The 24,265-nt window shown below is 62.1% G+C and overlaps 1 protein-coding gene across 2 annotated transcripts in view; it reads right to left on the bottom strand.

Annotated features, from left to right (window-relative positions):
* POC1A (POC1 centriolar protein A) overlaps positions 1 to 18,395 on the bottom strand; it is a 41,104-nt gene extending 22,709 nt beyond the window's left edge. The window contains exons 1-8 of one of the 2 annotated variants that reach the window (XM_054594520.1): positions 18,363 to 18,395; positions 15,934 to 16,018; positions 14,878 to 15,049; positions 14,369 to 14,548; positions 13,027 to 13,134; positions 12,176 to 12,291; positions 6,471 to 6,604; positions 162 to 230 (exon numbers count right to left, since the gene is read on the bottom strand). In XM_054594520.1, the coding sequence (XP_054450495.1) occupies positions 162 to 230; positions 6,471 to 6,604; positions 12,176 to 12,291; positions 13,027 to 13,134; positions 14,369 to 14,548; positions 14,878 to 15,049; positions 15,934 to 16,018; positions 18,363 to 18,380 (882 nt within the window). In that variant the 5' untranslated portion in view covers positions 18,381 to 18,395. The remainder of the gene's footprint in view (positions 1 to 161; positions 231 to 6,470; positions 6,605 to 12,175; positions 12,292 to 13,026; positions 13,135 to 14,368; positions 14,549 to 14,877; positions 15,050 to 15,933; positions 16,019 to 18,362) is intronic. The other variant, XM_054594521.1, reaches the window with a different exon arrangement.
* Positions 18,396 to 24,265: the final 5,870 nt, after the last annotated feature.

The following is a 24,265-nucleotide window of genomic DNA, read 5'->3' on the forward strand; positions in this document are numbered from 1 at the left end:
CGGGGGCCCCAGGCTTCAGCGCCCCACCTAGCTCCAGCCTGCATGGGCACTGAAAGCCCCCAAGAATGCCAGGGAACCCCAGCCCATCCCCAGGATGCCTCAGCCTCCTGCTCTGTCCCGAGCAGCGCCAGCAGAGATCCCTCAGACCACCCTTCGCTCACTTGTTCGTCCGAGCCTCCAGAGGCGAAGTACTCTCCCGTTCTCGAGAAGGCAACGGTGGTGGCGGGACCCTGTCAAGACAAACAGGGCACAATAAACACCCAAGGTCACTTCAGGCCCTGAAACGCACAGGGGGAGGAGACCTAGAGCTGGGTGAGCGCAGCCACAGGACAAAGGGCGAGGCTCTCCTCCGGCCCATGGTCTTCCCTGGCCCACGCCGAGGAGCCTGCGGGCGCCCAGGTGTGCGCGCCGGCCCCGAGACCCGTGACAGGCCCCCGAGCACCAGCGACAGGACCGAGGCCAGGCTGGGGACAGAGGGGAGTGCGCAGCCCTGCCGGGCCAGCACCGCCACCCCACCTACCAGGGAGAGGCCGGCAGGGCGGCGTACCCCAGGCCTGGCGTCAGGCGGGGGCTTGCCCCAGGACCAGGTCCTGCCCCGCCCACACCACCCCGCAGCTCACCAGACGCGTGCAGAACCCCAAGGACAAGCCGAGCAGCAGCCGGGAGCCCAGACGACCCCAGAGACCAGAACCAGGGCTGGGGGAAGCTGGGGCTGGAGTCAGCAAAGGAGCAACAGGAAAACCCCTCCCAAGGAGAGGACGTGCCGGCTCTGGCCTCCCAGGTGCTGAGGGTCCCAGGACAGTCCGAAGGGCGATGCCAGGCCTGTGCAGTGCCCGGGAGGGGACATCGCCTCTCAGTGAAGAGAGAGGGAGGTGCTCAGGGAGCCATGCATTCGGCCCACCACCACGAACCGTCCCCACTCTGCCGAACCCTCTAGGGGAGTGCCAGGCAGGAGGGAGGCCGTGCTGCCGTGCTCCCGCCCTCCTGGACTCCACCCACAGACCCCTCTCCAGGGCGCCCTGGGCGGGGCACTGACGAGAAGCCAAGCACCAGGCCAGCTGACCCCGAGCGCCCAGCCTGGCTCGGAGCCCTTCGCCCACACTGACTCCCGGCCCCCAGGACGGTGTGTGTGCTCGCCCTCCCTCTGGGCGGCCCGTCCGAGAGGGCAGGGATGCCGCCCCCAGCCTGCGCCTCTCCCCGGGGCCAGGGGTCGCGCGGCCGGCAGGCATGTGCGGCCGGTGACAGGACGAAGGGGATCCGTCCCTCCCAGTGGAGGCTCATGTCCAGTCCGGCCTGAGTGTGAACTGCCAGGTGTGAAGCCGCACGCACAGGGCCTGGGTGTGGGTCGGGGCAGGTCGCGCGCCACTCAGAGACCCTCCCAGGCGACCGTCACCGCGGGCTTCCAAGGTTAACAGGATTCTGGGGGCGCGCGTGCGTGTGAGATTTCAGGTGACTTTCACTTGGTTCTTGGAAACCTTTGTAATTTCCTGGACTTTGAATTTCTAACAGTATGTGGCATTGCCACGCTAACATAAAAACAAAATGACAAAACTATTCTCATTTTGAGGAAAAACAGAGGGAAGAAAAGGGAAGGAAACCGGTACATGGAGCACCCAAGAAGCTGGGTGCGCTCTTTGCCTGCCCAGAGCCGGCTGAGGAACGGCAGGTTTCCAAGAAGTCAGGCACCTTTCCTGTCGTCACTAAACCCCCAGATGCCAAACTGGGGACAAGATGCTGGAGACCAGGCAAGGGCAGCGGCAGCACCGGAGAGCGAGGCCAGCAGCCCGTCGCTCGGCAGGCAATTCGGGACCAGGAAGGAGGCGCTGGGAGCCTTGCAGCCCAAAAGTGCTAGACCTTCCCCAGAGTCCGCCTGCTGGAAGACTGACAACAGCAGGGAGGGCAACCCGACTGGGACGGGGGCGCCGAGGAGTGAGGCCTCAGTCCCCTCGATGGTGCCCGTTCGCCAGGAGGCCCGCGCCGGGGGCCTCGGGGCTCCTGGAAAGAGGTGCCGCCACAAGGCCGCGGCCCGGCCATCTGCGTGCCCGCCGCGGCCCAGGCAAGCAGCCCGGGGTGCTCGGAGCACGGCCCAGGGACGGCGGGCCCTGCGCCGGCACAGGGCCGCCCCTCAGCCGGCCTTCGGCCGACCACCCAGCCCCCCCCCCGCCCCACCCGCCACCGTGCCCTGCAGGCCCCTGCTGCCCGCACACGGCCTGCTGGGGCTTCTCTCCCTCCGCCTCCCTCTGGAGCCTCCCGAGTTCAGCTCTTCCTCTGGTTATTTTCAGTCTTTCTTGGCTTTAAATAAATTCATTTAAAGCTACAAATTTGGCTCTGATTATCATCTCAGCTAGATCCTGAAAGTTTCCAACCCGCGCCGCTTTCAAGGCTGCTCCCCCCGAGCGGCCGCCCCCACGCTGGGCTCCCTGTATTTAGCCCAGCAGGGACCGCGGCGGGCGGTCCAGTTTCCAGACCACGGTGCCCGGGCATCTCTTCCGCCACCGACAGCAGTCGGACGGGATGCACGCTTTCTGAGACCGTTCTGCCCTCTGGTGGCCCGTTCCCTTTGGTTAGCCACTCTTCGTGACACTCAGGAGTCACCGTAGCTTTTGGCTGGGCCTTGAGCCGTGTGGAGCCCAACCTGCCGCGCCTGCCCAAGGCGCTCACCTGCCTGGGGTTCTGGTCCCCACATGGCTCCAGGCCAGGTCCACTGGCAGGGAGGCCTCGGGGCTCGGCCAGCCGTCAGCCGCCACCCCCGACGGCGAGCTGGTGCGGCCTGACCCTGGAGCAGGGGGAGGCGGCGCGCAGCCAGGTCACTGCACGGCCCCTCTGCTGTGCCAACCTCCAGCCCAAGGGGCCCACACTGCCGCGTCCCTCCCTCTCCCACGACAAAGCATCAGCAGAGGAAGCCTTTAAAAGGCAAGCTGAGGGCCCATGCTGTTCCAACCGCACAGCCCTCCTGGCTCTCACGCAGCCCCTGCGGCTCCCCCAGGCCTCTCCACCCCTCCGTCCTGACTCCCTGCAAGCCTGAGCTTTGACTCTTGTGCCCACAACAGGGACTTGCGCAAAAGCCCAGCCAGGTACCCCTAGCCACTGCCGCCTCGCAAGGGCTCTGATGTATTTCAGCGGCTGCCATTGAACAAACAGGAATGTCGCCCCACACACCCCAAGTCAGAGGTAAGAGAACAGCTGCAGCCCAAGGAGGCCGGAGGGGCCCCTGGAGCAGGCGCTCTTGTCTCTGCCTGGCACTCGGGCCGCTGTTCCTACCAACCCTTGGGGGCGTCCTGCGCTCGCTCCCCACCTCTGCCGCGGGCGGGCTCAAGTCCCCGGGGGAACCTGTGACCACGGCCAAGGACACACGCTCCCAGCATTCTGCTGTGGGCTGCAGGCAGAGGACAGAGGGCCAGGCACACATCTGGGTCACTTAGGTTGAAGCAAATGAGTGGTTCCCCTGTCTTCATGTCCCCTCACCTCTCCGGGAGGTGCCCGATTCTCCAAGCCAGGGGGGATGACGTCCCTTCCACTGGAGCAGCCCGAGAGGCGGCCCACAGGCCCCTGTCTCACTGCTGCCTCCCCTCCTGCAGGGGCAGGCCCCTGTGGCCACCGTCCCAGCCCCCAGCCCCGCAGCCGAGGCCCCAGCATGAAACAAGCTCCCAGGAGCATCAACGGACCCGCCCTCCGAACCTGTCGTTTCAGACAGTCGAGCCCCCAAGCACAGACGGCCCCCGGGCCAGGGCTCTGGGCAGCCCAGCGACAGCCGCTCACCCCGCCTGGGCCGGCTGGGGCGCCTGGCCATGTGCCCGGCCACATGCGCTCAGCGCGGTCGCTCCACCACGGCACCAACACCAGCTGCATGGCCGTGAGCACCAGATTCAGCTCCCACCCCCGGCCCGCCCCCTCCTCTCCCAAGTAGCTCTGGGACAGAAACCAAGTGAGCATGGCTTGAAACGTTCCTGAAAATACAGAAAAATAAATCTCTATTTCTAGCACACTGCCTGCACGCTTGCCACACAGAGCCACGGGGGCCTGGCTCGGGGCACGGGGCTTTGGATGACGGCAGTAGCTGGCGTGAAAGCCTTCCCTCTCTGCCCCCCGCTGCAGCGGGCGAGGCTCCCGTGTGGCCCTGGCACCCCCACATCTGTCCTGGATCCAACAAGTAAAGGGGCTCCCCTTTCCTCCTGCTTCACTAGCATGGCCATGGCCGGTCCCACAGGAAGACTTGGCGGAGCCTCAGAGCGAGCACTAGCCCCAGCAGCCCAGCGCCCTCAGACACCCGGCCTGGCCTCCGGGCTCAGGCCCCGAGGAAGGTGGCCCGACGGGTGGGGCCGCTAAGGGCCCGCAAACAAACAGACCTGCAGCCCAAGGGAGCAGCAGGCCCCACCCACGCAGGCAGCTGGGGGGAGGGCGTCGGGTCAGGGCGTCCACACAGCCCGCCAGTCGGGGGAGGATTTCTGGGGCTGTGTGACAACAGAGAAGCCCAAGCGAGAGGGTGTTCTGGGGAGATGAGGACAACCCTAAACAAAATAAAAGGCCCGATAATCCCTTGAGGGACTCTGTGAGTGGGTGGAACAGGGGACAAGGGCCATCCCCAACCCAGAGGGGGAAAGACTGGTGGCTGTGGCCCGAGCCCACTGACCAGGGCTAAGCCACCGGCGACCCCGACCACGGACCCATCTTCCCGGCTCACACCGGCTGCCCGCCGGCTCCGAGGCTGCGCCCGCCACTGAGGCTCCGAGCGGCCCTCCCGGGGCTGCTGCCACGGCAGCAGGGGCCACGCCCCAAGAGCAGAAGTGCGACGGGGCTGGCACCCCGAGGACCTGCTGCATGGGCCCAGCCCACAGCGACGCGGCCGCTCCTGGTGCGAGGCAGACATGGCCGTCACCCGCGGAGAAGAGGGGACCTGCAAAGCCCAGGGCTTGTCTACGCCACGGAGCAAGAGGCACGCTGGCACGGCCTGGCCCTGGGCAGAAACCCACCGGAGCCGTGCACGCCCACCGGCACTCGGGCTGCACCCTTGGGAGAAGCCGACCCGCCTTCACCGAGCCCTCCAGGTGCCACCCAAGGCCCAGGCCGCCTCTCCTGGTCCAACTCAGCTCCTGCTGCCTCAGCTCTGCTGACTCCCAGGTTGTGGGCCCAGGAGGTGGGACGGGGGCCCCAGCTCTGTGGCCCGGGCGCTGGGAGCAGGGAATGGACCCACAGAGGGCGAGGTGCACAGAGGTGAGCGCGCTTCCCCGCTCCTCGGCTCCGTGAGCTTGGCCACCCAGCAGAGCCACTTCCCGCCGTCCATCCCTCAGCTGGTCCCCACGCTCCCACGTCTAACAGAAGGCACACCACCATGTGGCGCCCCCTCTCAGGAAGAGGACAGACTCGGGGGTCTCAGGCCGCCAGGCGGGCCAGCTGCACACAGAGGCCTTGCAGGGAGAGCAAAGGTCTTGGGCCCGCGTGCTGTGTGCCTGCTGGCGGCTGTGGCCACACTGTCTTTTCTTTGTCCGGGGAGCAGGAGAGCCAGGGGCAGGCGCATGGCTTCCAAATGCCTTCCTGGTCACAGGATCCAAAACTGGGCTCCAGGGCCACGTCCCCCACTCGCCGTGGAGATAACTAACCGCGGCCCGCACAGGAGCAGCAGCCGCTCTAGCCCCGCAGCCACAGTCACACCCCGATGTGCCAGCTGCTGGGGACAGGCCCTCTAGCCCTGCGTACTGACGAGCCTCTGACAGGGGGCGCAAGGCACTGAGGATGCAGAAGAAAGGGCCCAACCCCCGCGCCCCGGCTCTGACGGACATCTCACACATGGCTGTCAGTCCCAGACATACGAGGCCCCCCAGAGCGCCTCCCCCGCCCTCCCACCTGCCTCCTGTGCACCAGCGGGGAGGGCAGACCCAAAAGCCCCCCTGGGGCGCGGTGACCCAGACAGCAGGCCTTCAGCTGCAGCTCCCTGGGGGCAGGGGGACGGGTGCGCAGTGAAAGGCCACTCCAGGGCAGCCGCTGGCAGAACGGCAGCCACCTGCCCTAAAGCTCGGACGTCCCACGCATGCCTGCAGGAGCCTGTCCCTCCTGCTCATGTCGCTGGGCCTCTAAGGGTGGCAGCATCTACAGAGCCCGGGGAGGCCTGGAGGCAGGTCAGCGCGCGGGTCCTGGGGCTCTGCTCAGGCAGGTCCCAGGGATGCCTGGGTCACAGGGAACGGACGGCACTCAGTGCAGGGGAAGCCTGACGGCCACGTCCAGGTGCCTCCCGCCCCACTCCTGCCCGACTGAAGTCCGCAGTCCCTTCTCAGCTGCGGGGCCCGCCCCGGCGCTCAGACAAAGGTCCTGGGTCTGGCAGCGGGGACAAACCTGTCTCCGCACCTCACGCCACGGCCCAGGCAGGGAGGGGCTGCAGGAACGGCCCCCGCGGGCTCCGAAGACAGGGCCACTGGGGAGCCCACCCCGCCTGGCGCTGACCGCCCCGCCCAGGCCTCACAGGCCACCGCCCTCACCTGGTGTCCGTGCAGCGTGTAGAGCAGCCGGCCCTCCATCAGGTCCAGGATCTTCAGGGTTGAGTCGCTGGAGGCCGTGGCCAGGTAGTTCCCCGAGGGGTGGAAGGAGAGGGCGTTCACCGCCGCGCTGTGCACTGGGGAAGGGGCAGCAGTCAGGTGCCGGCTGGGAGGCCGGGGCCCTGCTGAGGCTTGAGGAGGCGCTGTCAGGGCCGACCGGGGCCCAGCCGGGCGGCCATCGCTCAGAGGGGCTGCGGGAGCCCCTCAGGGATTTGCCTGGGACGGCAGTGCGATCCAGGGCCAAAGGAGACCCCTCCGGGCAGCGGCAGGGGGCAGGCTGCGGCAGGCGCGGGCAGTGGAGGCGCGGGGCCAGCCAGAGGGGCAGAGGACCCCCACCCTCCGCCCCGTGCCACCACGGGCAGCGGAGCAGAGCGTCCTGACGTGACGCTGCCTCCCACACGGCTGCTGCAGGGAAGCACGCGGAAAGCAGACCCAGGAGTGCTCCCCAATGCCGGCGCCCCACTGGGGAGGCCGTGGGGGCAGTGAGTGGCCAGTTCCCGGCCCGGCCCCCAGGGGCCTCCCCGTGGCCTCGAGCCAGCACCAACACCGTCTTCCATCACGGCGCCCACGCGTTAGGGGTGCCGTGGGGGTGCTGTGGGGGTGCTACCGGGTCGAGCCTGGGAGGGCTCTGCAGAGCGGGCTCCCCGACGTCCCTCTCCGCTGCCCCCGGCGTCCCCTGCGGCTGCCGGTGCTGCCATTTCACCCACTCAGCAGCTCCACCGCGTCCACGACTCGCTTCCCCCGGCCCCACCCCCGCCATCCACCCTGGTGTCCCTCGCTCTCCAAGGTCCAGCCACCCAGCCCTGTCGGCTCCCTGGCTGTGGGACCTTCACCTCTTGTTCCCCGCGGGCCAGTGAGACTTGCCCACCCTCCCCAACCTTGAAGTCCCCCGCTCAGTCCCTCCTCAGGGAAGCCTCCCCGAGCCCCTGAACAGGCCACCCCTGGCTTGTCTCCGGTCAGCGCCCTCTTCACAGCGGTCACTGGATTCAAGACTGGGCGCCCGAGACCACGTGCCCCGTCAGGCAGGAGCCGGGTTGGGTCCTTGGCTCCCCACTCAGTGCCGACGCGGAGTGGGGCTCCGAAAGCGGTGGGTGAGCTGGGCCCAGGCAGACCACGCGGGGACCGTGGCGTGTGGACCGGCGACATGACAGCGTCTTAGGAAGACCCAGTGCCTTTGCGCCCACTGCCCTGGGCCTGGTGGGGGAAACCAGCACAGCCCTCCAAGTCAGAACAGTCCCACAGCACAGTCAGCCAGGCCACCCGTAGGGACCCTGCTGGGCCAGGGAACACACCCGCCACAACGGGCTTTCGGCAGCAGCCCGGGGTGCAGGGACCTCAGACACCAGCCCCACTGTGCGCCGATGTGCCTGGGGGCATGAGAAAAGGTGCCCCAGCGCAGGAGGCGGGGCAGCGGGGGCTGGACACTCCCGCCGGGTCTCTAACTTGAGGCTGTGGGGGCGGCCCGCGCCCTCAGTGTTTAGCCAAGCTGGGGCAGGGAGAGCAGAGGAATAAAGCCACAGCAACCCGGGCAGGGATTGAACAAGCACCGGCCACAGGCAGTACTGGAAGAGCATCAATGACACGCAGAGTGTGACTATCACCAGCCCCGGGAGGAGGGGGGCGCGCGCGCGCGCGCGCACACACACACACACACACACACACACGTGCGTCCAGCCCCCCTCAACTGCCGCTCCCAGAACACGCCCAGAACACGCCCGTGCCCTGGGCAGGGGCAGGTCTCGGCTCTGCAGCCCTTGGCAGCCTGAACCAGGAAGAACGCCACCCCCACCCCACCTGACACTACACTGGCAAAGGAGCAGCAGGGGCAGGAGACTGGATCGGGGGGCCCGGGGCCCCCGACAGCACCAGGGCGGCGGGGTCAGGCTGGGGACACCACGTCAGGGCCTCCCACCCGGTCAAGCCCACCCAGGGAAGGAGCGTCTCCCAGAGGAAGCATATGGCAAGCCCTGCTCCACAGGGAACAGCAGGAAACCCAAAGGCCTCCTGGAGGGGCAGGGGTGGGGGGCAGGGAGACACAGGGAACCGTCTGCCCCAGAAGAGAGCTCAGCCTGGCACGCCAGGCTTGGGGATGATGCCCCAGGCATGAGCACCAACCAGCCTTCCCCACTTATTCTTTGCCATGCCCACCAGCCCCGCCAGCCTGGGGCCGCCCCTCCGGCTCTGGAGAGGCGGTGGGGCCCGCCGGGGAGGCCTCACGTGAGAACCGTCCCTGCACCGCGGTCCCCCCAGAGTCTCAACTGCCTCCCAGGGGGTGCATCTCCCGTCATGAAGCCCGAACGGTGACTGTCCGTGAATGATCCATCTCTTATCAAGCCCAGAGCTGCAGGCCCTCTTCTGGGCTCCGAGGCAGGCATCCGTGGTCACGACGGGCAGACTGCCATGCGGGGACAGCTGTGGGTTCCTGGCTGTTATCCCCCCACCTTCACCGCATCCCAAAGAAGGGACTCCCAACTCCGGGTCAGAGGCGCACCAATGCCGGGACCCCATGGGCCACCAGGGCCCACCCCTTTGTGATGCGGAAGCAGCCTGCCCTGCTGGCCGCCCAGGCCGGTCGCTGGGTGGCGGGCCTGCACGTGCCCGGGAACCACAGGCACACGGCCTTGGTTCTGGGACGGGGACTGCTGGCTGCTCAGCTGTCTGAACAGCCTTTGTGTGGGCTCCAAGCACATGGCGCCTCCCCACCCCGCAGGGACGGACACCCCAGGGCACCGCCACCCCCGCCGCCCTGCCCAACTGGGAGATCAGAGTCACTCCCCACAGAAACGGCCCCAGCCAAGCCGCCCTGCCTAAGACTAACGGTGCCAGCTGCAGGCGGGCCAGGAAGTGCCCCACGGCGCACGGCCACAGCATGGCCACGGGCTGGCCGCGCACCACAGCACCATAAGCCAAGTTCTAAGGGGCCAACAGCCTCATGCGCCCAAAACCCACTCAGGGCTGCCTCATGCCCACCCAGGGTCACCGGGGGAAGTGCTGGCTGTTACTGTGTCCTCATACACTCTCCCCTGGGTTTCCTGGGGGTCAGGGACGGAAACCCACTCAGGTGCCCGTTGCCAGAGGGAGCCCTTCATGGAAAATCAGCCTCCAAGCAGACCCCCGCCCCAGGGAGGGAGAGCATCTCTGGGAGGAGTTCTCCCACAGAGCCCTCTGGGGGCTGCTCCTGCCAGGCCCCTCTGGCAGCAAAGAGGGCGCATCGCTCCAACCACAGGCCCTCCAGGAGCCCCAGAGGGGAGCCTCAAGGGTGGGACACATTTGCTGCCCTGCGAACCACGTACCGGCTTGGGGCAGGGCGCTCAGAGGGAACTTGGCTGTTTACGGGGTATGCCGAGACCCCCAAGCCCCTGCTCTGTGTTGGGGTGGCTTGGGGACAAGGTGCTGCCGGCTCGCCGCGTGGTTCTCTCACAAGAGGAAAGAGCAGAAGCAAAAGAAGGGCCTGAGTCCGCTCAGGGCCCGGCCCTGACGCCATCGGAACCCTGGCCCTGCCAGCCGCTAACCTCCCACCCGCCCACGGCCCAGCCTGCTCCCCCGGGAGCCCCAGGGACCTCTCTGCAGCAGCCACCTCTCCCCTCGAGTGCTCACGTCGCCCTCTCCTGCCTACCCTTGCATGGGACCCCACGACCCCCCCCCACTCTGCCCTCCTAGGCCCTCCCAGGCTGGGGGAGGGGCCCGCACCCTCCCTCCAGTTGCTCTGTGGACCCACCTCCTCCACGGCCGCCCTGCAGTCGCCGGGCCCCAGGACGCGGCCTCGGACCTGTTCAGGCCCCGGGTCCCTGGGCCTAGCTGGCCCCTCAGCCCCCGCGAAGACGCCAGGTACCCAGGCTGCTCCCAGCACGGCCGCCCTCATAGGCCCCTCAGCCCTCTGCTGCTCGAGTGACGGGCCAGTGCCGGCACGGCCAGCCAGCCTGCATCTCTGGAACCTAGGCCAGAGCATGGCATTCAGGGCCCCCTCCAACAGGCACCTGCCGCTGCACCGCGCCGGCACCAGGCCAGGTTCCCAGAGCCCCAGAGGGGCTCCTGGCCCCTGTAGCCGCAGCCCCCGGCGCTACATGACGGTCCTCAGAAACCCCATAACGAAGGCGCTAGTACCTCCCCCTTCACAGACAGGGGTCAGCCCACGCTCCTAACCCCTGCAACCACCCTGCCTCTCTTGTCCAAGCCCTTCCTCCTGACCCATCTGCGCTCCTCCTTGCCCCTGGCCTTCCCCAGTCTCCAGTTCAGTCCTGCAGCAGAAAAAAGGCCTCTAAGCCTGGTGGGGAGAGAGAAGCGTGGTCTCTGACCAGAGGGCAGACAGCACAGCAGCTCTGTTCTAGAAGCCTCTGGAAGAGACCTGCCAGGGACCATCCCCAGGCCTCGCTGGGGGAAAGACCTGGTTCCCGCGGCTGGCCTCTGCCACCTGGTGGGGGTGTCGGGTACTGCAGGCTGGCCTCGCGGGGACACCAGGCCTCCTGACTCCAGGCTGAGGCTCGGCGTCACTGTCAGCGTCACTCATGCTGCACCTGGCTCCCGTTTTGTGCCAGGCACCCTCTGAGTTCCTCACACGGACCGACTCACTGTCTGCCCCACACCACCTGCGAGACAGCGCCGGCACTGTCCCAGGAAGCTCCAAGGGGCCGAGGGACCCACCTGATGCCACGTGGCTGGGAACGGCCCGGAAGGCTGAGGCTGCTGCAGGGCCCGCCCCCGCTGTGTGCTTTCCAAAACCATCCGCTCGCCCTCCTTGGGAGGCCTGCCGCTTTGGTTACCCCAAGAAAGTGCTGTCCTCGAGCACCTAAGAGCTGGCCGGGAGGGTCTGGTGGGCGTTGCGGGGAGAGCTCTGACCCGCAGGCCCCACTCCGTCGTTCCGACGCGTCCTTCCCGTTTTCAGGTGTGAATTTGGGAAGCGGCCCGGGAGCTTCACACTCAGTCCCGAGTCCATGGCCACAGTTCTCCTAGCAGCCAGCCCGGTGCCCTGCCTCGGCCAGGAGCCCACCTCCCGGGTCCTCCTGTGGCCCTGGCCCACGGCGGCGCTCGTGCGCTGCCCAGTCACACCTGCTCTCAGGCCAGCGCCCTCGGCCCTCTCATCCCCATCACACCGCGTCGGCCCCACCTCGGCCGCCCTGCCTTCCAAGGGCTACAGTTCAACAGGGCACAGCCCCAGGGTCCGGGCCTGCGCCAGGCCGACCCTCCACACGGCCCGTGGTTCCTCATCTGTGGAGGACGCTGTGGGGACCCAGGCAGCCAACGTCCCCCCACTCTGACCTTTTGACAGGCCTGTCTGTCCCCTTCATGGGTCATGGGTTGTCACCTCGGGCCTGGAGGACAGAGTCTCCATCACAGGGAGAGGCAAATGACGCCGACAGCCCCAGAGAGGTGCCTCTTGAGAGGACCCCTGGCCTAGACCCTTCGAGGGCTCCGCAGCTGGCCCTGCAGCGGCTCGCAAGCGCAGGCGGGGCACAAAGGGCTCGGCGGGCGCCAGGCAGCCCCCCGCTCCGCTGCTGGCCAAGGCTCCATCCAAGCAGGACAGCGCCGCCCAGGCTACAGCCCCGAGGGCCGCCACGCCTGGGGGCACCCCACCCCGCCCACCACAGCTGCCCTCAGGCCCCGTAAGCCCCCGAGGAGCCAGCGCAGCACAGCTGTTCTCCGACACTCACGCTGGTAGTGCTGCAGCAGCCGGTGCGTCCGCACGTCCCACAGCTTCACCGTGTTGTCCATGCCGGCAGCAGCGATGCACGTGCCGCTGGGGTGGAAGTCCACATAGGTGACAAAGCTGGAGAGACAGGCCACCGCGTGGGACAGGAGCTCTGCACCAGCTCGGAAGAGACGCCAAACACCCAGCACCGTCCCATCCCTGTGCCTGGTCACGCCGTTCCCGAACGCTCTCTCCCTCCCTGTCTCTGCAGCACGTGGTTCAAGGAGAGCAAGGAGGAGCAGGTGACAGCAGCGGCTGCAGTGACCTGAGCTGGACTCACCAGAAGGCATCACCTTCTACATACAAGTAGGGAAAGCGGCCTTCAGACCAAACGAGGGGCCAGCAGGGCCCCGGGGTCCTCGGCGTCCCCATGCAGGACACCCAGGCCGGTGCCACAGCCAGCTCTCAGGAGGGGCCCTGACGGAGGGGGCAGAAGCCAGGGTGCATTTAGGAACCCAGAACAGGTGAGTCCCTGCTCAGATACAGGCCTCTGTCTCTCCCGATGACAAGACAGTGCAAATGGCCACCACCTACTACAAGGCTGAGAGGACCTTTTCACTTATGAAGTCACCCACAGAGGACACACCGATGTGCTTTTCGGGGGCCTGAGTTCAACTGCTTTCAGACAGACATGTCACAATTCTGAAAACCAGAAAGTGAAGGGGAAAGAGACGCCCCAAGGATGACGTGCCTTGAGGTTAGGCGCTCCCCTCACAGCTGCGGGCAGGCGCGGGGCTGAAGCTTCCCGCCTCCCAGGTGAGATGGGGAGCCGGGGCCGCCGCCCCCGCAGGCGGAGGGCGGCCGGGGACTCACCCGCCGTGCTCGCAGTAGGAGTGGACACACTCGCGGCTGGTCTTGTCCCACAGCTTGACAGTCTTGTCATCACTGGCGGACACGATGAGCCTCCCGTCAGGGGAGAACCTGAACCAGGGAGGGAAGGGGTCACGCCACGGACTGGCAGGTGTCACGGACGCCCACCCACCACCTCCCACGGCACCTCCCTGCAGTGCCCACTGCCGGGGCCCAGGCGGGCCGCGTGTCCCGCTCTGACCCAGGGGACCCTGGGAGGCGGGGCAGGCGCAGGAGGCCCCCGCCGCTGCACATGGCGCGTGGCGCAGTTCGTGCCGACTGCCGGCGCTGCCCGGCATTAAGGTCAGAACGGGGCAGCAGCACAGAGCTGCCACCAAGGTGGAAGTCCAGGGCCCCAACGCCAAAGGCCAGTGCGGGCTGGACACCCGTCTCCTGGCCGGGCCGCTCCCATCCTCAGAAGCCTGGCGGTGAGGCCTCTCGGAGCAATCGGGGCCCTCCCAGGACAAAGGAACTGGTGCCCCAGAGAACAAGTAACTTGCACGGAGTCCCCAGAACACAGCCACAGTCCCAGAGCTCTCATTCCCACGGCGCCCAGTGTCCCCAGACTCCCTCAACCTCCCCCACTGCAGCCGAGGCCCTGCAGGTGAGGTCCCTGCCAAAAGGACAGAGACGGGGAAGCAGGCGCACCTGGGTCTGCAACTCTCGGACCTCGAGGCCCTTTGCGCCCGCCCATCCCCGGGCACTGCCCCCACACCCCACACCAAAGGGAGGGCGGGCCTCCGGGCTGACCCATCGGCAGCCTGCGCCCCCGCCGGGCAGCTGCGGAGCGAAAGCGGCCTGGGGCAGAACGCCCGAGGACGGCAGGCCCGCCTCAGCGCCAGGGACCCGGGGCCAGCCCCGGCTCTGCCACTTGCCCACCATGTGCCCAGGGGCCAGATACTGCCCTGTTCTGAGCCCCCGCCTGCTCACCCACACAGTGGGAGCGACCCCCCAGCCCCCAGCCTGGAGGGCTGCCAGCAGGGTGGAAGGAAGCGAGAGAGGCAGCGCTAACGCCACCTGAGCACTGCGGCCACTGCTGCTCAGTGGCCCTGATGTGTCGCCTGGGGCTGCGTCAGCCCAGACATGGGTCACCGTGGCCGGCCACAGGGTCACTGACTTGTCCCACACCAGCTCAGTGCAGCTTCTTTCCTGCCCTCAGCGGAGGAGCAGTGGCTGTCCCCATGGGCCAGGTGGGGGTGCAGCTCTGGAGGAACAGCTGTCAGGCCCCAGGCGGCAATGCCAGCACCTGGCAGCCCCCAGGCCGCCCACACCAGGCCCCTCTGAGGGCCTGGGGCAGGGCGCTCACCTGGCACAGCGGACCCAGTTGATGTGCTGGCTCAGGGAGAACAGGAATTTCTGGCGATGAGTCGACCACACCTTGACTGTCTTGTCATCGGAGGCCGTCACGAGGGACTGGCCATCGCTGCAGAAATGGACACTCCTCACAGTGGCCGTGTGCGCACGAAACACGGTCGACTCGCCTTTGCTGCGGGGACAGACCCCCCCAGTCAGCGACCTGAGAACCACAAGCACAGCGACGCTCTCCCGTCCCTGGGAGCCCCCCAGCCTGCCCAGGCCCGAGCGTCCTGGGCCTCCCCCAGGAGCAGAGCCCAGGCCACCGCGTGCAGACAGCAGCAGGCAGGCCCCTCACGGTGGCTGGGGTCAGCCCCGAGTTACCCTCCCGCGCCCGACGGGAGGGCCCCAGCTGCAGCCTCAGCCTCTGACGGCATCTCCTCGGGAGGGGGGAGACGTCCCTGTGACCAGTCCAGAGCCAGGGCCTCCGACTCCAGCAAGCCCCTCGGCTCTGTCACTCACACATTGGGTACCCAGATGCGGACGGTCTTGTCCCGAGAACCTGAGGCAAGCAGGTGTCCCGAAGGGGAGAAGTTCACGGAGGTGATGGCGTCCTTGTGGCCCGCGAAGCGGTAGGCCCGCGACTGGGGCTTCATGTGCCAGACCATGAGGCACGAGTCCATGGAGCCGCTGGCTGAGGAGAGCGGGAACACTGAGACCCTGGCCCCAGCAGGCCTCGGGTCTCCACCAGGACTTCGGGGAGGGGCAGCAGCTCCCCTTTCCCCACCCGCACGGGAACAGGCCACACCACCCGCGAATGCTGACCAGGAGCTTGCAGCAGGCCCACATAGGACCCAGACCAAGAGGCGCCCTGAAGGGCCAGCTCTCGGCTGCAACCCAGGGGGCCCCCAGCTCTCCCAGACACACCCTGAGGGCACTGGAGAGCAGGGCTCCCAACCCTGGCGAGCAAGCCCAGCCCCGCAGGCCTTTTACTGTTCAGAAGCCCAGAGGAGGCCCCCACCATGGACCAAAAATGATTTTAGTTTCCTGTTAATCTTAAGTGACCACAAGGTCAGCAGCCTCTGGCAGGGGACCTCGACCGTAAGGTGAACGGGGGAACCTTGCCCACAGAAACAAGGAATCACAGCCATGACAGCTGTGCATGAACCCCCGAGCAGCCAAGTTAGGGGCGCAAGGGGGCACAACAGCAGCACAGGGACAGTGGTGGAGGGGGGCGCCGGGCCCTGCTCCACACCCTTCTCTCTGGTAGGCGTCTCCAACTAGTAGTAGTGCCCATACCACTGTGGACAACGGAATCAATGGAGACCCAAGGCAAAAGACCCAGAGCCCCGTCCCACCCTCAGAGGCAGCACTGGCTTTGGAAGCCCCCAGACTCCTGGAGCCTCACACCCTGCCCGCATGCAGAAGGGAGCTCAGGACGCCAGAAGCAAGAGGCAGGTCCAGACAGAGCACGTGGGTCCTCACAGTGCCCCGTGCCACCCCCATGCCACCCTCCCAGGCGGAAACTTGGCCTTCTCGGCTCATGAACTAGTGCCTAGGACAAGATGCCCCTCTTACCCAGCTGCTTCGTGTTGAGATTGAAGTCCACACAGGTAACTCCATCTCGGTGGCCCTTAAAATGCCTCTCCAGTGAGGGGTCCTCCTGGGGAGACCAGGGTCAAGCATGTGAAAGCTGGAAGAGGAAGAGGCTTTCCAGGGCCAAGAGCCTTCCTGCGACAGCCAGGAGGGTTTAAAGGCGCTCAGGGTACGACCCCACTGAAAGCCTGTTAGACCTAATAAACAAGCTCAGCAAGGTTGTAGGGTACAAAACCAACATGCAAAAATCGGTTCTTTTAATATTTCTGTAACCATCAATGAACAACCTGAAAAAAGTCAGGTAACAATTCCATTTATGATGTTTTAAAAAACATAAAATAGGGTGTCGGTCCACAAACCAAAGGGTTGCGCACCTGCTCCCCGGTAGGCGGCGCTCAAGAGGCAACCACATATTGATGTTTTCTCTCCTCTTTCTCTCTTCCCCCTCTCTAAAAATAAGTGAATAAAGCCTCAATAAATAAATAAATGTAAAATAGGGATACATTAACAAAAGAAGTACAAGACATACCTAGAAAAAACTAGAAAACATCATTGAAAGAAATTTAGAAAGAACTAGTTAAATGGAGAGATAGTCCATGTTCATAGTTTGGAAAACCTGGTATTTTTAAGGTGCAGTACTCCCCAAATTGTTCTACATATCACCCTAATCCCTAAAAAAATCCCAGGTGCCTTTTTTTTTTTTTTTTTTTTTTGCAGAAATTGACAAGATGATCCTAAAACTCATATGAAAATGTGAAAAAGCCAGAATAAACAAAATCTATTTTTAAAAAATCTTTAAAAAAAGAAAAGGAAAAATCAGCCCCTCTAGAAAACAGGTTGGCAGGTCCTCAAAAACTTAAGAGTGTTTTTTTTATCAAATGACCCAGCAATTCAGAGTAGATACCTGGAAGAACTGAAAACGCATTCAAACAAAAACCTGTACACAGTGTTCACAGCAATAACAGTCTAAGACAAAAAGTGGACAAGCCTAATGCCCTCATTTGAAGAATGGAGAGACACAATGTGGTTCATCCATACAATGTGGTCTTTTTCAGTCCTGAAGGACATGAAACTCTGACATATGCTGCAACATTGATGAACCTTGAAAACACATTCCTAGTGAAAGAAGCCAACACAAAAGGCCACGTTTTTGTCTGATTCCATTTATACAAAACGTCCCAAATAGGCAAATCTATAGACCGAAAATAGATTAGTGTTTGCCAGGAGCTGGGGGAGAGAGAGAAAGAGGAAGGGAGTGGCCGCTGAACAGGTACGGGAGTTTCCCTGGGGTGACGAATACGTTCTGGAGTTAGATAGTGATGACGGATGCGTAACACCCTTAAGTTGAATTTTACACTTTAAACTGGTAAATTTTATGGTATGTGAATAATGTCTCAATAAAGTTCTTTTTTAACTGAAGGAGAGGAAATGGGGGTGTTCAGCACCCCGCATCTCAGGAACCACATCCTACACACTGAACCCCACTGTGCAGCGGCCGCTGAACCCAGAGGTCCGCCCCGCACAGGCCCCTGGTGACATCACCACCATCTCCACTCCACCAGGCGTCTGAGACGCCCCAGGTCAGGACCCTGCTCAGGGAGACATGGAGCTAATACTCCTGAGACTCTCTCCATCCAACAGCAGCTCCCGTCTTAGCACTTGAGGAGTTCGATCCCAGCATGCTAACGTCTGCCCCTGCCCCAAATAGCAGACGCCTCAAAGCAGCATCTTGGGTGCAGCAGGGTGCCCAGCAAGGCCACTGCCATCCTACAGAGCTGTAGCCAAAACAAAGGTCCCCATGGCCCGGTGCCCAGCCCCACCCCCAACACACCTGCCTGAGTCTCCCTAGCAGCCGAAAGAGTGGCAGCTGGGGGAGGGCCCCCAACAGCGCAGCAACGGCCTCACCTGAGTCTCTTGGGAGAACAAAAGTTAGATAGTGCTCACCTCTAGATCCAGTGGGTAGAGGCAAGTTTAGGTCCACCCCTAAAGTCTCCCAGCACCCTCTGCCCCAATCCATGGGCTCTGTGGTTCATCTCCCCCAAAGGAGAATCATATACTGGGGGTGGGGGAGTATCTTGTAGGAAGAACATTTGATTATGGGTCAAAATGCCTTGGTCCTAGTTTGGGCCCTCGGCTCAATTCTTCAGATGCCTAAGGGGACCAAAAGGTCACCACCTAGCCTCCCGGACTATCAACCCAGGCTTCTGGCCAGGCAAGTTCGATACAACCGCTCAAAACGAGGGCTGTGGAATGCTCCCCGGGGCGCCCACTATGTGCCCTGACCCAGCGCCCCTTGCACAGACGGCAAACTGAGGCCGGGAGGACGGGCTCGGAACCCGGAGTCCCACACGCCCCTCGCCACCCGCAGCCACGTGTCCATTGTCCTGGAGGGAGACTAAGGCAGCACTTACCGGACAGGGCGCGGCCATAGTGCGGCCCGGGGCGCCCCAGGCGCCAGAGTAGCCCGAGGAGACAGCGGCTGCTGCCGTTGCGGCGCGTTCAGTTTCCGCGCCCCCAACCGCCGCCAATAGCAACGCCGGTCCTGTCCCCGCGCCCCGCCCACCTCGATTAAAGGAGACGCAGCTCCTTGGCTATTTGCTCTGCAACCGGAAACAGAGCTGTAGGCTCGGCTCCGTGGTCTCCGCTTCCACCTTTGGTGGGCCCGGCAGCCTACGGATTGGGCCGCCAAAGACCTCTGTCCACCGTCAATCATCCTTCCTGAGAATCTAAAAAGCACTGGATGAGAGATTCGCCCTACCGGTTCGCCCCACCCGCCCATATCCTGGTTACAGAGACGGCGAGCACAGCATTCTGGGAAATGCAGTTCCAAAAAGGACACCACCTTGTGTTTGGGTGGAGCTGGAACTACACTTCCCAAGATGCCTTGAGGCAGTACTTGAGAGCCCGGAATTAACCACCCCTACAAAAGCGTTAAGAATCCCGGAAGTGAGACATATATTTTTCCTTTAAAAGAGCTCAGTAGGCGTAGTGTTCGCTCAGTACCTTATTAAGAGCTGATTGTTCGCCCCTCCAAACGCGCTTAAAACAGTGCCAATTTGTTAAAACACCAGTCACCCTGAGGGGTGTGGCACAGCTGGTTGGGCTTCGTCCCCCGCAAAGCGAGGGGTCTCTGGTTCCATTCCCGGTCAGGGCACATGCCTGGGTTGCGGGGTTGTTCCGGGTCGGAGTGCGAACGAGAGGCAACCGATGGATGTTTCCCTCTCTTTCTCCCAATCTTCCCTCTCTCTAAAAATAAAATAAAAATCCTTTAAAAAACTAAAAAACCACTAGTCCCGTGGAACCACAGGCGTGAAACGGAGAGACCTAGGTACCGTTCTCAGTTCTCCTTCGTGTGTGACTTCGGAGAAAAAGCCCTCCTCTATGGGTCTCGGTTTCCCCATTTGGAATATGAGGGAGTGTGCTGCAGTCTGACCCTCTCAAGACTCTTCAGCCCTGCCAAGCCCTTGTAAATTAGTAACACGCTTGAAAGGGAGGAAGACAATCCAGGGGCCTGGCCACCAGAGGTCGTTGCTGCCCACTTTCTGCAGTGGGAAGGCCCAGGCTCTCCAGACCTTTCTACTGGCGTCTTCCCAACCTGGAACTGACCTGCGCAGGATGTTTTGCAAGATTCGGCAAACTTCTGTAGACGAAAGAATGTCCAGCTTATAGAAAAGGTTTTTTGAGTTTATTTGAGCCAAAATTTTGAGGACATGCCTGGCAGCAGAATCTCAAGGGATTGAGAAAATGCTTAGAGAATGGCAGTATTTGCAGCTTATTGGATGCATTAGAATCAGAGAAGAGAGGAGGGTTAGGTGAAATCCGCTGGTTCCAGAAGCGAGAGAAAGCAAAGTGGGGAAATCTCTAGGACTGGAGACAAAGCAAGATGGAGAAACACTTCTTTTACATTGTTGGGTGCAGGATCGTTCCTTTACTTTCACAGTAAATAGAGATGATGTGCAGGCAACAAGCTAACAGAGAGGGTGGTCCTGTGCTCTGGTACCTGCACTTGTGCCTTCCAGGAGTCTAGGAAATAATGACTTGACATTTCAAAGGGACGCTACCTGGATGCATAAGAGCAATGGACATGCCCTGCCTGGCGTGGCTCAGTGGATTGAGCGCTGGCCTGCGAACCAAGGGGTGGCCAATTTGGTTCCGGGTCAGGGCGCAAGTCTGGGTTGCGGGCCAGGTCCCCAGCAGGGGCGCACAATAGGCAACCACACATTGGTGTTTCTCTCCCTCTCTCTCTCCCTTCCTTCCCCTCTGTCTAAAAATAAAATAAATAAAATTTTTAACATGTAAAAAAATTTTTTTAAAAGAAAAAAGAACAATGGACAGGCCCACTTAAGGTCAGTGTCTACCTTGCGCAGGAAGCTCTAGGCCTGGGACAGGACTACCTGCCATGGCCTGTCCATCTGACAGTTTACAATCAGACCGCCCTGTGTGGTTACTTTTAGTCACTGAGCTTGTCGGGACTTCCATGGGACCCCTGATAGTTTGCTGGGTTTATGACATAGGCCGTTTGTTGTTCACGCTTCCATCATCTCCCCTGGACAGGCTGGCTTGGCCCGACCCAGCTGATTATGATCTAGCCGGGTCCTGAGGTCTTTGACTACATCTGAGACCTAAGATAAAATACAGGACCTGAAAACCAGCACCTGATTCGAGAAGCTCAGGAACGCCCATGCAGGGAGCTGGGATGTGGGCCAACGGGCCTCTCCTTTTGACATTGAGGGTCTAGCGCCAGACATGAGAGGCAGAGCTATATCCTATCCAGTCTTCACCATGGTCTGGTGTGGAATTGGTTTCGCTATGTGAGAAATGGCCAAGCTCATTTAACTTAGATACTGTGAAATGCTCCTTAAAACAAGTACAGTATCGCTCACCCCCTGGAATTGTTCAACACTATTCAAAGGGCAATTTTCAGGCCATGGAACACCGTTGGTCTGCAGGGGCTTGTAATTTACAAAACTGAACTTAGAGAAACCCTCCTGTAAGAGGTTTGCGAGCATCAGGTCTGCTCACAACGAGAGGCCCTGGAAGGCTTTACTCGCCCTGCTTAGCCTTTCCAGGTCCTGCTATCTTCTGCCCTTACTCATCGGGGAGGAGGAGCGGGGGCTGCCTCACTCTCTCTTGCTCCTTTATCCTCCAAAAAAAAACCTACAATGAGTCGACTCTGCCAACATCACAGACAACCCAGGACCCACCACTGGCAGGCAAAACCTGCGTAAGTCAAGGTCAGTGCCTCTATTTTCTGACTGAGCAGACCCCACCCCATGTCCCCTCCAACCAGTTACACCCCAGTTCTGACTAGGGCCTCCATGTGGAGGGGAGCTTACTGTCGGAGGAACCTCAGTTTTGGGGGGACCTCCACGTTGAGGGGGGCTGGAAGCCAGCTTCATTTTCAAGACCCTTTGTGGCAGGGATGTCTCTGTCCGGGTCCAAAGTTCACAGATAGGCCCCGCTATGAGAGCCCCCTTCTCTGTCGTCACCCCCAGACCACCACCCACCCAAGGGCCGAGAGGGTGGGGCAGAGAAAGGAGGAGAGGCGGGGATCGCGGGCACCCACATAGCCCCGCGGAACCTGTGCCTGGGAAACCCCGTCGGCGCTGTCAGCCTGCACAGCACCTGCCGGGGGCAGGGCGGCTTGGGCCAGTCCCAGGAGCAGGCAGGTCTAAGGTGACTCCAGGCCCAGCCCCCTCTGGGCCGGGCCACCTAGCAGGAGTCACACCACCTCTCTGTGTCCTCAGCTGTAAAGCGATTACGATAATCCTGCCACCGTGGGGGAGGGAGGATTTCAGGAGCTGCTACTTCAGGTCACAGCCTGACACTGAGCCGCCACTTAACCCACATGATTTCGTACTTGCTTTCAGTCATATCACACAGCTCTCTGCCTCTGCTTGCACCCCTTACCCCCGCCCCCTGCCCCCGGCCCACGCCCCCCGGTGCAGCCACGTTAGCCTCCCTGCAGTTCTTTGAGCAAGAATGTGCCAAACACTTGTCTCCGGGCTCCTGCACTGGCTGTTGGCCCAGTGTCCTCTCAGCTCAACCCACCATGGCCCCCCGGGCTTCATTCAGATGCCAGCCTCTCAGCGTGGCCCTCCCTGACCACCCTACCGAAAATGCCAACCGCCTTCCTCTGCCCTGCTTTCTTTTCTTTTTTACAGTGTATTACATTTTTATTTTGTTCTTTAAAGATCTTATTTGTTGCCCTGGCAGGTGTGGCTCAGTGGATTGATTGTCAGCTTGTGAACCAAAGGGTTGCCTGTTAGATTCCCAGGCAGGGCACATGCCTGGGTTGGGGGCCGGGTTCCCAGTTCGGGGGCATGTGAGAGGCAGCCAGTGGATGTATCTCTCACACGTCGATGTTTCTCCCTCTCTTTCTCCCTCCCTTCTTCTCTGCCTGAAAAGTAAATAACCATCAATGTGAGAGAGAAACATCAATCGCTGCTTCTCATACACACCCCAAATGGGGACCGAACCCACAACCCAGACATGTGCCCTGACAGGGAATGAATCCGTGTCTTTTCGGTTTGCAGGACGATTCCCTACCCACTGAGCCACACCGGCCAGGGCTTGCTGCTTTAGTTTCTACTGGCAACTCATCACCCTCTGACACATCGGACTTGTTGATTCATTGTCTCCTCCCCTGAGAATGTCAGTTCTGGGGAACAGATGTGACCATACTGTTACACCCAGCACAGGACCCAGACAGGGTAGGAGCACAATCAATATTTGCCATATAAATAAATGAATCATGAGATTGCTGATAGATTGCAGCAGAGTCTGTGATGGGCAGGGCCTGTTCTCAGCGGGAGAGAAGGGGAAGGGATTAATCAGGGGAAGCTTCTCGGTGGGAGCAGAGCGACCTGAACCTGGGAACACAGGTACGGTGTAGGTTGATCGGAGAGAAGAGGACAGACTGTTCCAATGCAAGGGGGGAGGAGGGAGGCGAAGCTGGAGCTTGGGGGAGCCCGGGTACTGGAAGAGTCTTTGGGAGCTAGCAGGGCAGACCCCCAGCAGGGAGGGGACGGGGTCTCCTGTGAGGCTGTGTACGCATGTAGGGGAGTGCTGGAGGGGGTCACGGGGCGGAGTCAACGGAGGTGACCCGTTGAGGGGGTCTGCTGGGGAGACAGTGGGCTCGTGCCGACCCGGGTTCTAATCCCAGGTGCAACACTGACTTGCTGCGTAACTGGGGGAAGAGCTTAACCCCACTGAGCCTAATTCCCTCGTGTAAAATGGAGCTTGCGTGGGGATCATGACAGAAGCGAGGTGTATCAGCCTCCTGGAGCTGCCTCAAGAAAGCGCCACACACGGGAGGCTTACAGGTACTCTCCGCAGAAGTTCCTTCACTCGCAGGCCTGGAGGCCAAAAGCCAGGCATCGAGGTGTGGGCGGGGCTGTTCCCCTCCCCGGCAGCCCCGGCGTCCTTGGCTGGTGGCTGCGTCACTCCCCTCTGCTTCCTTCACTCAGCAGCCTAGGACACAGGGTTGCTGTTAAGGACTAAGCCACAGCCTGGCACATGGTAAGCTCTCAACAAACTGGAGCTTTAAAAAGAGGGGCAGGGCCCTGGCCGGGTGGCTCTGTTGGTTGGAGCATCGCCTGCGCACCAAAATGTTGCGTATTTGATTCCCAATCAGGCACGTATCTGGGTTATGGGTTTGATCCCCGATCAGGGTGTGTACTGATCTATGTTTCTCACATTTATTTTTTTTCTCCCTCTCTTGTTCTAAAAATCAATAAACATATCCTCTGGTGAGGACTTTTTAAAAGAGATTTTATTTGTTTACTTTTAGAGAGAGGGAAAGGGAGGGAGAGAGACATCATGTGAGAGAGATACATCAATCAGTTGCCTCTCGCATGCCCCCAACTGGGGACCTGGCCCGCAATTCCAGGCATGTGCCCTGACCAGGAATCGAACCAGCGACCTTTCGGTTTGCGGGCTGGGACTCGGTCCACTGAGCCACACCAGCCAGGGCAGGATTTAAAAAAAAAAAAAGAAGGACAGGAGGGGGCAGGTGGCAGAGCTCGGTCTGGGGGGCTCTTCCTGCCAGTACCCGCGCACACATTCACACACGTGTAGGTGTGGGTATGCGCGAAGCCAGACCCCCCTAGGAGTTACACCCAGGAGGACCCAACAGGTGACCTGGGGGCTTGGCCTGAGCCCACCTACGAAGCAAAGCCATTCAGAGGAAAATCCAGGGCCCTGCGTTGGCTCCCTGGGCAGCAAGACCCCACATCGAAGCCTCGCTCGTCAGAAAATTCCTTGGGAGCCCTGAGCAAGGTCACCACTGATACTGAGTACACGCCCACCGCCG

The sequence above is a fragment of the Pteronotus mesoamericanus genome, unplaced genomic scaffold (assembly GCF_021234165.1).
Source record: "Pteronotus mesoamericanus isolate MK-2021 breed Mesoamerican mustached bat unplaced genomic scaffold, CSHL_Meso_final scaffold_533, whole genome shotgun sequence".
NCBI classification, from domain to species: domain Eukaryota; kingdom Metazoa; phylum Chordata; class Mammalia; order Chiroptera; family Mormoopidae; genus Pteronotus; species Pteronotus mesoamericanus.